The sequence below is a fragment of the Microcebus murinus genome, chromosome 19 (assembly GCF_040939455.1).
Source record: "Microcebus murinus isolate Inina chromosome 19, M.murinus_Inina_mat1.0, whole genome shotgun sequence".
Lineage (NCBI taxonomy): Eukaryota > Metazoa > Chordata > Mammalia > Primates > Cheirogaleidae > Microcebus > Microcebus murinus.
In genome coordinates, this window is record NC_134122.1 from 17,567,059 (window position 1) to 17,581,908 (window position 14,850).

Consider the following 14,850-nt stretch of genomic DNA (forward strand, 5'->3'; position numbering starts at 1 on the left):
GGAGACAGGTTCAAACCAGGGAGTCTGGCTCCTGGATGTGTCACCACCAAGCCACACAGCCTCGCTGCACCTAACGTGGCCCACTCCTGCTGTGGAGACCCCCATTCTCTATTGGCAGTGGTCTGTAACACCAACTACAAGCAGAAGCCTGGGCTCACAGGGCAAATCAGATTATAGAGAAATAGACTTTCTTTGTGCAGCCTAATTGTTGAAATGAATGACAGGTCCTTAAGGATTTCATTTCATTGTCTTTTGGGAGGAGGCATCAATAATTAGTTTGTTTTCCCAGGAACCATCTAGAAAGAACGGTCAAATTAAATCTGCTTTTATCTGAACCATCTAGCTTTGTCAAATATAACGTATGATTCAAACCAATTTGACTAAGCCATACATGTCACCAATGTGTCCATTTTATTTCATTTTATTTATTTTTTAGGCATTCCAGTTCTTTGTGTGTGTGTTTGGATGAGAATGCTTAAGATCTACTCCCTTAGCAAATTTCAAGTATACAATATAGTGTTCTTAACTATACTTACCATGCTATACATTAAATCTCTAGTGCTATTTCTCTTACAGCTGAAAGTGTGAACCCTGTGGCCATCATCTTTCCATTTCTTTTACCCTGCAGCCCCTGGCAACCACCATTCAATTCTCTGTTTCTCTAAGTTCTAAGTTTGACTGTTTTAAATACCACATATAAGTAAGATCATGCAGTAGTTGCCTTTCTGCGTCTGACTTACTTTACTTAGCGGAAGATCCTCCAAGTTCACTAACGTTTGCTTTAGCTCAAAAGAACCCTTCAATAACTGGAATTGATACGTATCAGTTTTGTTGATATCAATAATTAGAGTTGATATAGCCCACAGTGTTGAAATAGCAATTCTTACACATTTCTTTTTTTCTTTATTTCAGCATATTATGGGGGTACAAATGTTAAGGTTACGTATATTATCCATGTCTCCCCTCCCACCTGCCTGACACCCGAGAAATGTTATTCCTATATGTCCACTTAAGTGTTGATCCGTTAATACCAGTTTGCTGGTGAGTACATGTAGTACTTGTTTTTCCATTCTTGAGATACATCACTTAATAGAATGGGTTCCAGCTCTGTCCAGGAAAATACAAGATGTGCTTTATCACCATTGTTTCTTAAAACTGAATTGTACTCCATGGTATACATATACCACATTTTATTAATCCACTCGTGTATTGATGAGTATCTAGGTTGTTTCCACACCTTTGTGATTGTGAACTGTGCTGCTATAAATATTCAAGTGCAGGTGTCCCATTTGTAGAGTGTCATTTGATCTTTTGGGTAGATGCCCAAGAGAGGAATTGCTGGATCAAATGGTAGATCTACTTGTATCACTTTAAGGTATCTCCATATTGCTTTACACAGAGGCTGAACCAGTTTGCAGTCCCACCAGCAGTGTGGGAGTGTTCCTATATCTCCACATCCATGCCAGCATTTATTGTTTGGGGACTTTTTGATAACGGCCATTCTTACTGGACATAAGTGATATCTCCTTGCAGTTTTGATTTGCATTTCCCTAATGATTAGAGATGTTGAGCATTTTTTCATATTACAACCCAATTAAACAGTTCTTATTAGATCCAACCAAACGTCTTCTTTTAAACACAGGGGCTAGGCATTTCGGGTTTGATCTCCTTGTTCCCCCCCCTCCCCCTTTCAAGCAGTCACTGTGAGTCATCCTTTCCACTGCTGTGGTGACATTTGCTAAACAATAGCAAGTCCTAGGGAGCCAGAGATGACTAGGCTAAATGCACCTCCATTCTAAACTTCCTTTCACACGTCCATGGCTTTCTCTGCTAGTGAGTGAAAATTCAACCTGATTAAATCTAAGGTGTGACATGACATCCTTTTAAAAGGTTTAAATCTTAATGCAATCTGCCAACCTGACCTCTGAAATGAAAAATTAGCTTATCTATCACACAGATCCATGCTTTTATCATCTATAAAGAGACTTTTAAATACCGAAAACCTTACATAATAAATCATGAAACAACCAAGTTGTATAATCTGAGTTGATCTACATGCTTAGTGTCCCTGCTCTTCTTTTTGTCTGGCCAACTCGAAGATTGTATCTGAGAAGTGATTCAGTCCTGTCCAGATCCACACTGTTAACTCCCAATGAACTTCTTTTCCCCACTAGGCCATTTTGCAGTTTTTCCTGAAGTACATCTTCAATTAGCAATGTCTGCCCAGTTGCCTTCTCTAAAACAAGCTGTTAGAAGCCTGGAATCATTTCTAGGCTGCTAACTTCCTCTCTACTAATAGAGGCAAATAAATGCACTTGAGTCCCTCAAACCACACGACTTAGTATCGTACCGGTGTGGCCACTGTTAAATATAAAATTGAAACAAATGGAAGTGTGGACATATACACTTAGAACATTTAATCCAAAGTTTGAACTCATCAACCTAAAATAATGAAAAGGCTCAGGATCTAGATAAAAGTTTATTCAAGTGCACAGTGTGAGGGTAGCTGTCCTGGGACACACTTTCACCAAAGAGAGTGGTGATCCTGGTGTGGGGAAAAGTGAAGATCGTTTACACAGGCAAAAAGCAGAGTTGCTGAACAGAATGATAGCGTTTTCCATACAAAGGCTAATGCACAGATAGAAGATTTGATTGGCTACTATTGATTACATGCTGAGGGGGTTGCTTACCATTCTCTTGTAAATAAGCAACAGACACAAGCGTCTCTATCTCCAACATCATGTAGTCTAGGTTTGAATGAAGCATGGGGAGTCTGGGTAATGTCTAACGTCTCAGCACAAAGTTCAGAAAGCAATGGGCACTCACCAGAGAAACTGTCATTATGCCCCTTGTATGGGTGAGGCGACTGAGACTCAGAGGGGTTGAGTAACCTGCTCAAGAATACACAGCAAAGCACATGATAGAGCCAGGATTTGAACTCATGATTCCAGAGTCTGAACTTGTACTTACTCTGATTTTATAATTCTAATTAGATGTGAGCTACCAGATCGTTAGACTCCGCCAGTGCCATGATCTCACTCTTACATGCAGAGATTGTCAGGATAGCTACTGTGTTATAGAGATGAGGATATAGAAGCTAGCCCTCATTTTGTAACCAGGATGCACCCAAGTTTCTCTCCAAATCCTGCTCCTGAGGGGGTGAGTGCCCTTGGAAGAACAAGTGGACGGTGTTTGGCCAGTGCTCCAGCCCCTGCTCACAACGCTGTCCTGATGACCTCCAACCACTCACCTCCCCGTCTTCCCCCAGCGAGGGCCTGGCCTGGCGCAGGAAGGGTTCAGATATTTAGAAGATTCTGATTTAATTGGTCTGGAGTGTGGCCCAAGCATCGGCTTCTAAAAGCTCCGCAGGGAATTGTAATGTGCAGCGTGGAGAAACAACCGCTCAGTGCAGGCAGGCGGGGCAAACTCAAGGGAAGGATGGGGGAAGGGAAGGGATCGAATTTGCCTGAAAGAGTCGAGCTCCTCTAAGGTACCCTCTGCAGGTCTTCAAAGGGTCTGGGTGGAACCCAAGCAGGAGACAAGCCCAGAGAGCAAGGGGATCCTCAAAGACATGGGATGTTAGAATAGAGGGAGGGCACCCTCCTAGTGACAGATCAGCATCTGGGTCCCGCACCCAGCCTCCTCCGCAAGCCTGCTCCTGGTGTGCTGGGCATGGGGCAGAAGCACAGGAGTCTCCTGGTGCCCCTGGAGGCCTGCAGTGTATACACATGGGCTTCAACTCACTGTCTGTGCCTCTCCCGTGGTGACCTTAGCTCACCACCCCTTACAGATGCCCTTCTCCCAAGTCAGCGTTTGGACACCCTGTGAGCCCCAGAGGTCTTTTTCTCTATTTTAGACACACATCGGAATTCATCAAGTCTCTGTTTGTTAGTCAAGCTTGCAAACTCTGACAATGCTAGACATTTGGGTCTCTCCCCTACTTCTCCTTTTCTGATCCTGCTGCAGGGATGTTATTAAGAACACCATCCCTGGAGCATGGCTTGTTCAAAGATCCATGCAAGGCATTGCTCTTAGAGCTAAGTTCCAGGGGAAGCTTATGTTTCTTCTCAAAAAATGACTTTCCTCATAGGAAACATGAATTTTATTATGTTTCATATATCTCTGGTTGATTTGGCCTCCAGGAAGCAGAGAGGGAGAAAGAGGCAATGGAGAGAGAGAGAGGGAGGGAGAAAGTATATATATATATATATATATATATATATATATGTATGTATGTATATTTACTACATGGTATATAATCATGTTAGCCACCTGCATTAAAGTATAATTCACCCACCATAAGATTCACTTGTTTTTGTCATATAATCTTGAATGCTACCTCCAATTCTTTGGGAAGTATGGGTTGGAGAGAGCCATATATAAATTAAACAATGCTGACACCTAAGGAACTGAAGATCTGTGGTGGCCTGTATCTAGGGGATTTTAGCTACTTCCTCCACTCAGATCTTTTCACTCATTTCTGCAACAGGTATGCATTGAGTGTCTACCATGTGCTAGATGTTGAGAAAATACAGCAGTGGGCAACTCAGACAAAATACTTGCCCTTACAGAGCTTATGTTCTCATGAGGGAGAGAATAAACAAATAGATATTAATGTAATGCCAAGTGTGGTGAGTGCTGTTAAGAGAAACAAAGTAGAGGAGGGGGGACAGGGAGTGACAAAAGGGGCTGCAAGTTTGGCGAAGGCCCTCAGGGAGGTGGTCACAGTGGACTGTGAGCTGAGCAAGGTGAGGGAGCAGATTGTAGACTGTATCTGGGAGTCCTGCAGGCAGGGAAGACAGGGAGGGGGATCCTGAGAGATGGGATCGTGTCCTGGGTGCAGACAGAGGAAGGGCTTGGGAAGGTGGAGAGACGTGAACTGACTTGGGGTTTTAAAGCACCGTTCGGGAATGCAGAGAATAGAATGCAAGCGGGCGAGAGAAGAGTGGAAGCAGAGAACTGGTTGGGAGACAATTGCGGGAGACCAGGCTGAAGACCACGGTGGCTTAGACCAGCAGGGAGGTTGGATTTGGCGTGTATTCCCCGTGTAGAGCTGGCAAACCTTGTGGACGCGTGGGATGAGAGATGTAAGAGAAGGGACCCTGAAGGTGACTCGATTTGGTTTGGGACTTTCAGCAGGTGACTGCTGAAGTTAGGGAAGTGGGGAGCAGAGTTTCCATCCCTCCCCATCTCTGCCCTCTTGCATTAGTGTGGCATTTACACAGGCTCCTTAGGGCAGAGCTCCTGGTGCTTTGTACAAGGACCACCAGCATCCCCGGTTGTTATCTGAAAAGATGATGTTGATGATAACAGCTGAGGTGGGCAGAATTGTGTCTCCCCCAGAAATGAATGTCCAAGTCCTAGTGAATGTGACCTTGTTTGGACGTAGGATCTTTGCAGGTGTAGTCCAGATGAGGTCATACTAGATTAGGGTGGGCCCTAATCCAATGGCTGGTGTCCCTATAAGAAGAGGACTTTTGGCTGCAGACACAGGGAAGAACACCACGTGGAGGCAGAGGCAGAGACTGGAGTGATGTGTCGACAAGCCGGTAAATGCCAAGGGTTGCTGGCAACCACCAGGAACAAGGAGAGAGGCATGGAACAGATTTGCCCTCAGAGCCTTCAGAAGGAGCCGGCCCTGCCAACATCTTGATGTGGGACTTCTGGCCTCCAGGACTGTGAAATGTAAATTCTGGGTTTTGGTTCTTTGTTGTCGTCACCCTGGGAAACTGGTACGACCACCAGGCATTAAGTCCTCAGCATTTGCCTTGCACAGTTAAAATGTGCACTTAGCACACTTTATCCCATGAAATGCCCTCAGCACCACCCAAAGCTAAGTAATGCTGGCACCCCCATTTTACAGGTGAGGAAATTGAGGCTCAGAAGGATTAAGCGAATTTCCCAAGGTCGCCTGGGAGTATCTGGCAGAACTGGGACACGTACCAGGTCTTCTCACTCTGAAGTCCCCGCCCTAATCGTTGTGCGACACTGTCCCACAGAAGGAACCAAGATCCCAGGCATACTTTGCCACTGGGATTTGCCAGCAAAGTTCATCACAACAAACTTTCCAGCCCGGATTCCCTGGGCTACTTTCCTCTATTTTATTTGCTGTCACTGGAGTTCTGCTATTTATCACATTTCTCCCAGAAGATTCTTGGGTAACAGATGTGGCTTGGAATTTGATAAGAACGTCACTTCAACACATCCTTTCAATCTGTTTGGAATCCTCACCCTGGAGAGAGAGGGACAGCTGAGCAAACAGCCCACGCCCTCTGTGTTGGTATTAAAGTTTCTGGAAGCTTCAGAAACTGCTCGACACGATTAATGAAAGATTATTTCCGCAGTTTAGAGCATGGCCGTCGTCACTGCTGGCGCCATGGCTATTTTGCTGCCTTTTTCCTCTCCCATGCCAAATCGTCACAGCACAAGTGGAGGACGGAAGATCTTCCCAGACCGCCTGACGAAAGCAGAGTCATGTCCGTCCTGTTGTTTGGATGCGTCACCAGTGCCTACAAAATTCCCAGGGGAGCTTGTGGACCCAGTGGATAAACTGGAATTGTGACCAGAGCACTAAGGCAGACCAAGCTCATCTTGCCAAGCAAACGAATGGTCCATTTAGCGGTTGTATAAGAAATAGAAAAAGGAAATGATTTTTCTATCTGTGGCCATGAGTTAGCCTGCAAAGCTCCAAGCCTCAGCAGGTGGGAAAGATAGAAAAAGGAGGAACAGGACCAGAATCTAGAGCTGAATTTGAAACACTCCGGCAATAATTTGCTCACCACTGAACTCTTGGTACTTAGGGCTTGGCAATGGGGTGTGGTTAAGGGCATGGATTTAGGAGACACAGGTGACTAGACGGCATCACTTCCTAGTAAAGTGAATGTGGACAAGTTATCCATTTTTGCTAAGCTCTACCTCCCACATTGGGGTTTCTCCTCCTCTGGCTGGGCACCACGCTCTTCATGTGGTCCTAGGGCCTTTCCACGTGGTCTCATTCTGTGGTCTAGTATGGTGGCCTCGGAGTTTCAAAGACACATGTTCTAAAAGAAACTGACATTAAGCTACAGCCCCAGAAGTCACTCGGGCACTTCAACCACATTCTGTTCGTTAGGGCAAACACAAAGACATGCCCAGGTTCACAGGAAAGGGCATAGACTCTGCCTCTTGATTGCATGGGTGTCAAATATTTGTAGACATGTTTTCAAACCACCACGGAGTGTCAGTTCCTTCATGCTATGGGGAAAACTCTGAAACTGTAATTCCGAGAGAGGGCGGAGAGATCCCTATCGAAAAGGAAAGCTCGATTAGAATATTCAAGGAGAAAAGGAAAGTTCCATCCTCACCCTGTTGGTGACTGCTGGGAAGGAGTTAGGAAAATCAGAATTAAAGGATTCTATGTTTAACCTATGGACATTGCCTAATGGGTTTAGTAAAATGCAGAGTCCCAGGCCACAGCCCAGAGCTCTTGAAAGAGACCAGTGCTTGGAATCTGTATTACAAAAAAGGACCCCCAAGTGATTCTGATATAGGCAAGAGGGATGGTCCTTTCTAAAAAAATGGAATTTGCCTTCTTTTAGGTCACATACTGACCTGATACTATTTCCCTTCCTGAAATTGTCATTTTTATTAAGAATTTGAGCTACCTGCGCAGTAGTTTTGTCTTACAGGATCTCTAAGATACTTAAATCCATGCAAACTAACATAAGTAAACATAACTTTATTAGAGGGAGATGGCGGTTTCTAACAAGCCTCCTGAGAGATTGGAAGCAGGAATGAGAAAGCAAGACTTGTTCTCTGACCTTCTTTTCCCCCCACGCATCCGTTTCATCCTTCTCTGCCTGCACATAGTACAAAAGAACCACTCTAGAAGGATCTGTGGGTGTTCTCTATTCAGGGCCCCTGACTGACTCCTTGGAGTATCCTAATTCCAAGTTCTCTGGAGAGAGACTCTGATTGGCTCAACTTAGGTCAGGTATCTACCACTGATCCAATCAGCTGTGGCCAGGTGTGTCCACTGCCCAATCAGAAGGTTTTTTCTAATAACAAAGAGTTGGAAGAAAGGAAAGGCATGCTAGAGTTCATTTCCAAAGTAAACTACGGTCACTTTTGATCATGTGGTCATTCTTATTTTCCCTGATCATTCTTGAACATACACATTCTCAATCAGGGGTCAGGAAACTATGGGAGCCTAGCCCACTGCTTCCGCCTGCCCCCATAGGCACCTGTCCTGTGAACCACTGCTTGGTTTTGCTGGAACCCAGACACACTCATGCGCCTGTGTATTGTTTATGGCTGCTTTTTCAATACAATAGCGCTGTTTAGTAGTTGATATAGTCCCATGAAGCCTATAATATTTAGTTTGGCCCTTTACAGAAAAAGTTAGCTGACTCCTAGAATTTAATTCAGTTCTACTTCTTCTAAATTATTAGTGGTGTTTTATGCATGTCAGTCAGTTCTATTTTCCTCCAATCAGTACAGGGCATGTTACTTAGGACAGAGCAAGAGAATCTTCACACATCCCTATTCATTGATTTAATAAACTGTGCAAATGCACCAGTTTTTCCTAAGGTGTGGAGGACATGGCATTGATGATTTGCAAGATGATTTCAGTTAGTACTTGAGATTTTTTTAGATAGTACATGGTCATGACATTATACAAAATTAAATCACGTGATAAGGTTATCCTCTCTTTATGTTTTCTTTTAGTCCTTCTAATTGGTTGAACAAGAAAATCTCATTTGATGGCAATGTGCTCTCTAACATTTTCTAATATCATTTTTTTCCTTTAATAGGAAGGAAATGCAGGGCTTGGCTTAGCAGCCATCCTTACCTTCAGCAGCCATCAGTGTCTAGCTAGAATTTACTAGCACTGGTTTGCTTTTATTTATTTTTATGCTTCTCTTCCATTTATGATGGGTGATACTGGCTTGCCATTAATAGCAGTGATATAAAGTTTCCTTTTCAAATTTAGTTAAGTAAAAATATGACTACATTTTTAAAATGCTAAGCAAATAACAGTTTAGGTGGCAGGGAAAAAATGTGAAAAAGGCACATGAATGATTGAAGTTTGGAAAAGCCTGCATACATAGATACCAAGCAGTCCTGGTGCCCAGAGGAGGGCGTGGCTGATTCGGGTCTAAATGGATCATCTAGGTTAGAGAAAGAGGTAACATCTGAGCCGAATCTCAAGTTTTCCAGGCATTGAAAGAGTGTGGAAGGACGTTGCAGGCAGTAGGTACAGGGTGTTCAAAGGGAAAGAAAGAACAGGACGTGGTCACAGAATTTTTTGGCTTCCAGGAGCCACTGAAGGACTTTTAGCATTGAAGCATTACAGCATTGAAGTGGCGTGATCAGATCTGCATTTTTAGAACAATTGGTAGCTCGTACAGGTTAATCTCCCTGAGCTTCAGTTTGTTTACCTGTAAAATGCAGATCATTGAAACAGACTAGGATATCCACCCTTGTCCCTGGCGCAGGGGGAAATTTCCAGCCATTCTGCCCTGTCTCTCTTCCATGCAGCAGGCTAAGATGTTCCATCATAATAGCATCCGCGTTCCAGGTGTCTGGGGCTCCTCCCCTCTGCTCTTAGTGGGGGAGGGGAGGAGTTGCAGGTATTCAGGATTGTTGGATGGTGCCTTGACCAGAGGCAATGGGTCCACCCTTGAGGACAGCTCAGCACTGAGCCCTTCCTGTGGGGCTCTGGGGTCCTCTTAGCTGAAGGCTCTTCTTCCTCCCACCTCTGTACCTCTACTCATTCTATACAGGCCAAGTCACCTCCCCACATCCTCCCTGCTCTTGCCCAGCCTAGGTCTCTATGGAATCTGAGAGCAGAAAACCCCATCTCCATCTGCCTCTATATCTTAGGACAGTGGCTTCCTTAGGTCATTGTTTCTACCCTGGTGAGGGCTGCGGAAGGGAAATACAGCCCCAGGGTACCAGGGAGAGCACAGAGGGAGATAGGAAATAAACCTGGGGACACCCATCCCCACACTTGGAGCCCTACCTTCCCAGGTAAGTCGGTGGGTCTGTTTTGAGGATTGAGGAAATGCCCGGCAGGTGGGACCCACCCAGATTGGCAGCTCTTGTTTTTTCCTGTGATGCCGGGGGAAGGAAGAGGTTGAGGAAAGTCCTCTTGCTGTGGAAGTGGGTGTTGGGGACCCTCTTCCTAAGATGTCCTAAATCCCTGGGTCTGCTTCGCCTGGGGCCACCCTGGCTGTGATGAGAGAGAAGATGGTAGGAACAAGAAACGGGGGCTCTGTGAGCTGGTGAGCTCAGCCCAGAAGCTTCAGCGCATGGATGCATGATCTGGAAGCTTCTGTGCATGAGCCCAGGCAGACCTTTCGCTGTTAGGGTGAGAGCTGAGTGGAGTGTGCTGGACTGTCCTCCTGCTGCTCAACTTGCCCTGTGTGTCACGCCCTCCAGCCTCAGGTCTCTGCTACATCCTCTAGTCCTCCAGCTGAGCCAGGCAGGAGCATTTTATTCCCTCCACCGCCCAAGCTCCTCGAGGGTTCTTCTGGAGCTCAAGTGGAGCATTTAAAGGCAGGGATTGTAGTCAAAGACCTGAGTTCAAATCATGACCCTAACTAAATTTGTAACATGACAAGTTACTTACCCCCTGAGCCTTGGTGTCCTGCAAAATGAGATTTGTAAGGGAACGAACTTCCTAGTTACCATTATGAAAAATAAATGAGAAATAATAATTGAAAACCGATACTTGTTTGGTCCATTCATAAATGCTCAGAAATATAGTGGTGATCAATAATGTTGCCTGCAAAATATCTGACACAGTGCATGCAGTAAACACTTCGATCTGATTGTTTCCTCCTCCAGGAAGCCTTCCCAGACCACTTAGGTCTCTTTATAATGTGGCTCTGCCCTGCGCTTCCTAAGAAGCTTCTTGAGAAAATAGTACCTGCCGGTCATTGTTCCCTGTGGCATAGTCACAACCAGTGAAAACAATGATGTGTCCATGAGCCACGCAGGTTAACTGGCCACGGTTGTGACCACAGCTCATGGAAGGAAGCCCCAAGACAGCAGGGGAGGCTATTAAAATATTACATTAATCATCCCTGAAATTAATTTCCGAAGTCCTTTTTCCTCTCTGGAGTTCAAGGTCAGAGAACGTGCCTGCTTGTTTATTGCCGTATCCCCAGTGTCTAGCGGGCTTTAATGAACATTAAATAATTGAATGAATAAAGGAACAAGTGCCCCCAAATCCGGTTTTATCCAGCATTCACTCACTCTCTCATTCAACAAATATTTATTAAGCATGTACCATGTGCCAGGCACGATTGCAGCCTCTTGGGTTAGGCCAGTGACCAAAAGCTACTTGCCCCCATGAGGCTTGCCTTCGAGCCACCTTGGCTGGGCACTGATACCTATCCCAGAGGGATCAGTACACGGCCGTCTCTCCTGGAACTGTCCTCCCTGATTGGGTTCAGCCGTTCAAAGTGTGAGGTCCGTGGGAAGCGTCCCTTGTTGTTTCAGAGTCAACAGAGGACATCTGAGCAAAGCTGGGAGTGGATCTGAACGAACACCACTGCCCTCTCTTCCTCAGGTTATGCTCTCGGAGCGAAAAGGCACCGATGAGCTCTACGCGGTGAAGATCCTGAAGAAGGACGTTGTGATCCAAGACGACGACGTGGAGTGCACCATGGTGGAGAAGCGGGTGCTGGCCCTGCCCGGGAAGCCGCCCTTCCTCACCCAGCTCCACTCCTGCTTCCAGACCATGGTAACTCGTCTGGGGACCTCGGGTCTTCCACCTCCAAAGCTGTCCCAGCAGCACCCACCCCAGGGAGATACCTGGGCTCTTCCCATTCTAGAAACAGAAAGATACGGGGCCCAGGGAAGTTGGCTGGGAGTTCTGAGGTTGCCACTGAGAAGTGCTGTCCCCTGGGGCAGATGCTGTCTCAACTCAGATAAAGGAACTCAGGCAATTGGTTTTATAACTAACAGAGCAGGGCCTTTCTCTGTTGGCGAGGGGTGACACGGGGACAGGAACTCAGTGGGAAGGTCCACACACTGTGCCTCTAGATGGTTTTACTCAGCCCTCCAGCCCTTTGGGGAAATGCATGTGCACATCTCTGCAGGTGCCCGAGGCCTTTGCATGGGTCTCCTTGGAGGGTGGGTTGCCTGAGAACATAGCCCTCAGAGGACTCCCGGGCGGGGGCACAGTGTCCTAGACAAGGGCTAGTGAGCTCAGAGCCATGACTGCCAAGATGAGAAGGGAACATTTGTCCTCCGTCTGCTGCTGACTCTGATTTCAGCTCTATCTGCGAGAGCAAGAGACACCCCTGTAAGTAACCTCTTCACCTTTTCCCTGTTCACATTAGACCTAGGCCCCCATACCCAAGGAAGGAGAGGCCAGAGCCCAAATGCAAAGAGATACAACGTTAATTCTTGCCTTTGGGGTTTCTCATGGTCAATGACCTAGTGACTTAAAGATGCTTTAAGGGATTTTTCAAGATTAATTTTGACTCCATCCAGTTCTCAACCTACATGCTGATTTTAGAGCCCAGCCCATGTGTGAGAAATGATGCTATTGTATTTTGCATCTAATTTGATGTGCCTATAAGTTCTTTAATCTAGTGAGTTCCCACTCTCTTTTATCCTTTTCTTTTATCTGTTCTTTTATCTGCTGAAGATATCCTGGGGTTTTTGACCTGTAGCATTTTCATAGTCTGGGTTTTGCCATCTGTACAGTCTTGGGGCACCTCAACATGTTCCTCTGTCCTGTCTGTTTCCTGCAAATTAGCAGCTGGGGCTAGAGGCTTGGTGCGGCTCTGCTCTGATCCCTTTGGCAAGACGATAGATGGTGGTGTGTTCTTTCATCTGAAGGCACAGACTGTCCAGTTGCCTCTCTCAGTGATGTTGGCAGCAACTTATGATTGCTGCCTAGATACGTTAATTCATTAGGGATTGAACCATTGTGAGATCCTAATTCTATCATTTCTTTTTCATACACTGGTTGGAATGCTTGGATAAAAAGGAGCTTTCCCTCATCTATTGCTTGGATCCCTTATGGTACAGCTCCTGTAGGAAAAGCAGGGTAAATGTTTGATTCTTCTGCTGTATGTGACAGCTTTCAAGGTAATAAATTGGTTCACTATTGTGCTCCAAGGGTGACTGAAGTTTGCTTTTAAAATAAATTTTTTGAGTAGAAGAAAAGAATCAATGAAAAGGAAACTATTAAGTGAACATCGCGTTGAGACTTGGCAAAGGCCAGGAAGGGAGTGCCCGTCACTAGGCCAAATCTCTAGTCTTCCCTTGGGGAGTTAATGTCTAAGGTTTTCGAGGGGTGGCAGAGACAGGGCTAGGATTGAAACCTCTAGGCTCCCCCACTCTCCTGCCTTCTCCCTTTCCCATTGTTGGTCCCCAAATTGACTCATTGACCCCACCAGGGACAGACAGTCTCAGTCTGGTAAATAGTCTAAGAAGAAGATTTTTTTTTCCCCAAGAAAGAGGCTGAGTTAACTTGGAGCACAGTTGTCAATTTCAGTTGGATATGGTGAGACTGAGACAAATTAATCATGTGTGACTGATGTTCATTAAAATATAGTATCTTTGTAGTTAACTGTTTTATAAACGAAGTAGAGTGGATTTGAGGTTATTCTTTTTTTTTTTTTTTTGAGACAGAGTCTCACTTTGTTGTCCAGGCTAGAGTGAGTGCCGTGGCGTCAGCCTAGCTCACAGCAACCTCAAACTCCTGGGCTTGAGTGATCCTTCTGCCTCAGCCTCCCGAGTAGCTGGGACTACAGGCATGCGCCACCATGCCCGGCTAATTTTTTTTTATATATATATCAGTTGGCCAATTAATTTCTTTCTATTTATAGTAAAGACGGGGTCTCGCTCTTGCTCAGGCTGGTTTTGAACTCCTGACCTCGAGCAATCCGCCCGCCTCGGCCTCCCAAGAGCTAGGATTACAGGCGTGAGCCACAGCGCCCGGCCTTGAGGTTATTCTTTTAATGTTGAGCCACATCACTTCCCTGTATTTCAGTATGCTTTCTGGAATTAAAGAGTAGGGGCTGCGGGTTTACCTGGAAATTGGGCAGAGCTCGGAGTCCTTTGCAGGAGCTGTCACTTGCCAGGAAGGAGAGATTAAAAACCATGAGAGCCTAGAACTCGAGTGCTCACTGGATTCATGTCTTGCATGGGGGTGAAGGCCCCACGCTGGAGACCGATGCAGAATCTCCCAACCCAGCAAGGCCAGGGATGGAACAGGTTGTTTTCTCATTGGTTGAGGATCAGATGAAAGAGTTATCCTGTCCCTAGGGGCTGTATTATTTGGGGGTGGGGGAGTGCTTGAGAAGTTGCGCTTGCTGCAAGCCAGAGACCCTTGGGTGCTACGTGGTGCTGGCTGAGGGTAGAGCAGACACCCTCTCTGCCTCACCTGCACTCTGTGCATATGCTCCTTGAGTGAAATGCCCCAATTTAAATTATTTTTTCTCACCTTTTTTTTGGCTGAGCACATATATTTTAATTTTGCATAAATTAAATTTATTTTCAAAGGCTTATAATAATGCCTACTCTATGTGAGGCACAGAACCAACACTTTTAAGCCGCATGACAGCTTAGAAGGGTCCTGTCATCATCCTGACTTCATAGACAAGAAGACTGAGCCTACACAGCTGGTACATTTCGGGGCCAGGATTTGAACCCAAGCGCCTGGCTCTAAGCGGGTTTGCCCTTAACCGCTACACCATGAGGTCTTTTGTGTGTGGATCACCCGACGGCCACGTCACCTGACACCCCTGGGGCAGCATCCCCCACTGCCAGCCTGGCACCAGGCTCCACCAGGGGCCTGAGTTCTAACCTAGCCTTGCTTATCTCTCACCTGCTCAGTGAAGTCAC

At 45.9% G+C, this 14,850-nt stretch overlaps 1 protein-coding gene across 2 annotated transcripts in view; it reads left to right on the plus strand.

The window, feature by feature from the left end:
* Positions 1 to 14,850, plus strand: part of PRKCB (protein kinase C beta) — a 301,234-nt gene that overhangs the window by 234,768 nt on the left and 51,616 nt on the right. For both annotated transcript variants that reach the window (XM_012780169.2, XM_012780168.2), the window contains exon 10: positions 11,558 to 11,731. In XM_012780169.2, coding sequence (XP_012635623.1) covers positions 11,558 to 11,731 — 174 coding nt within the window. The remainder of the gene's footprint in view (positions 1 to 11,557; positions 11,732 to 14,850) is intronic.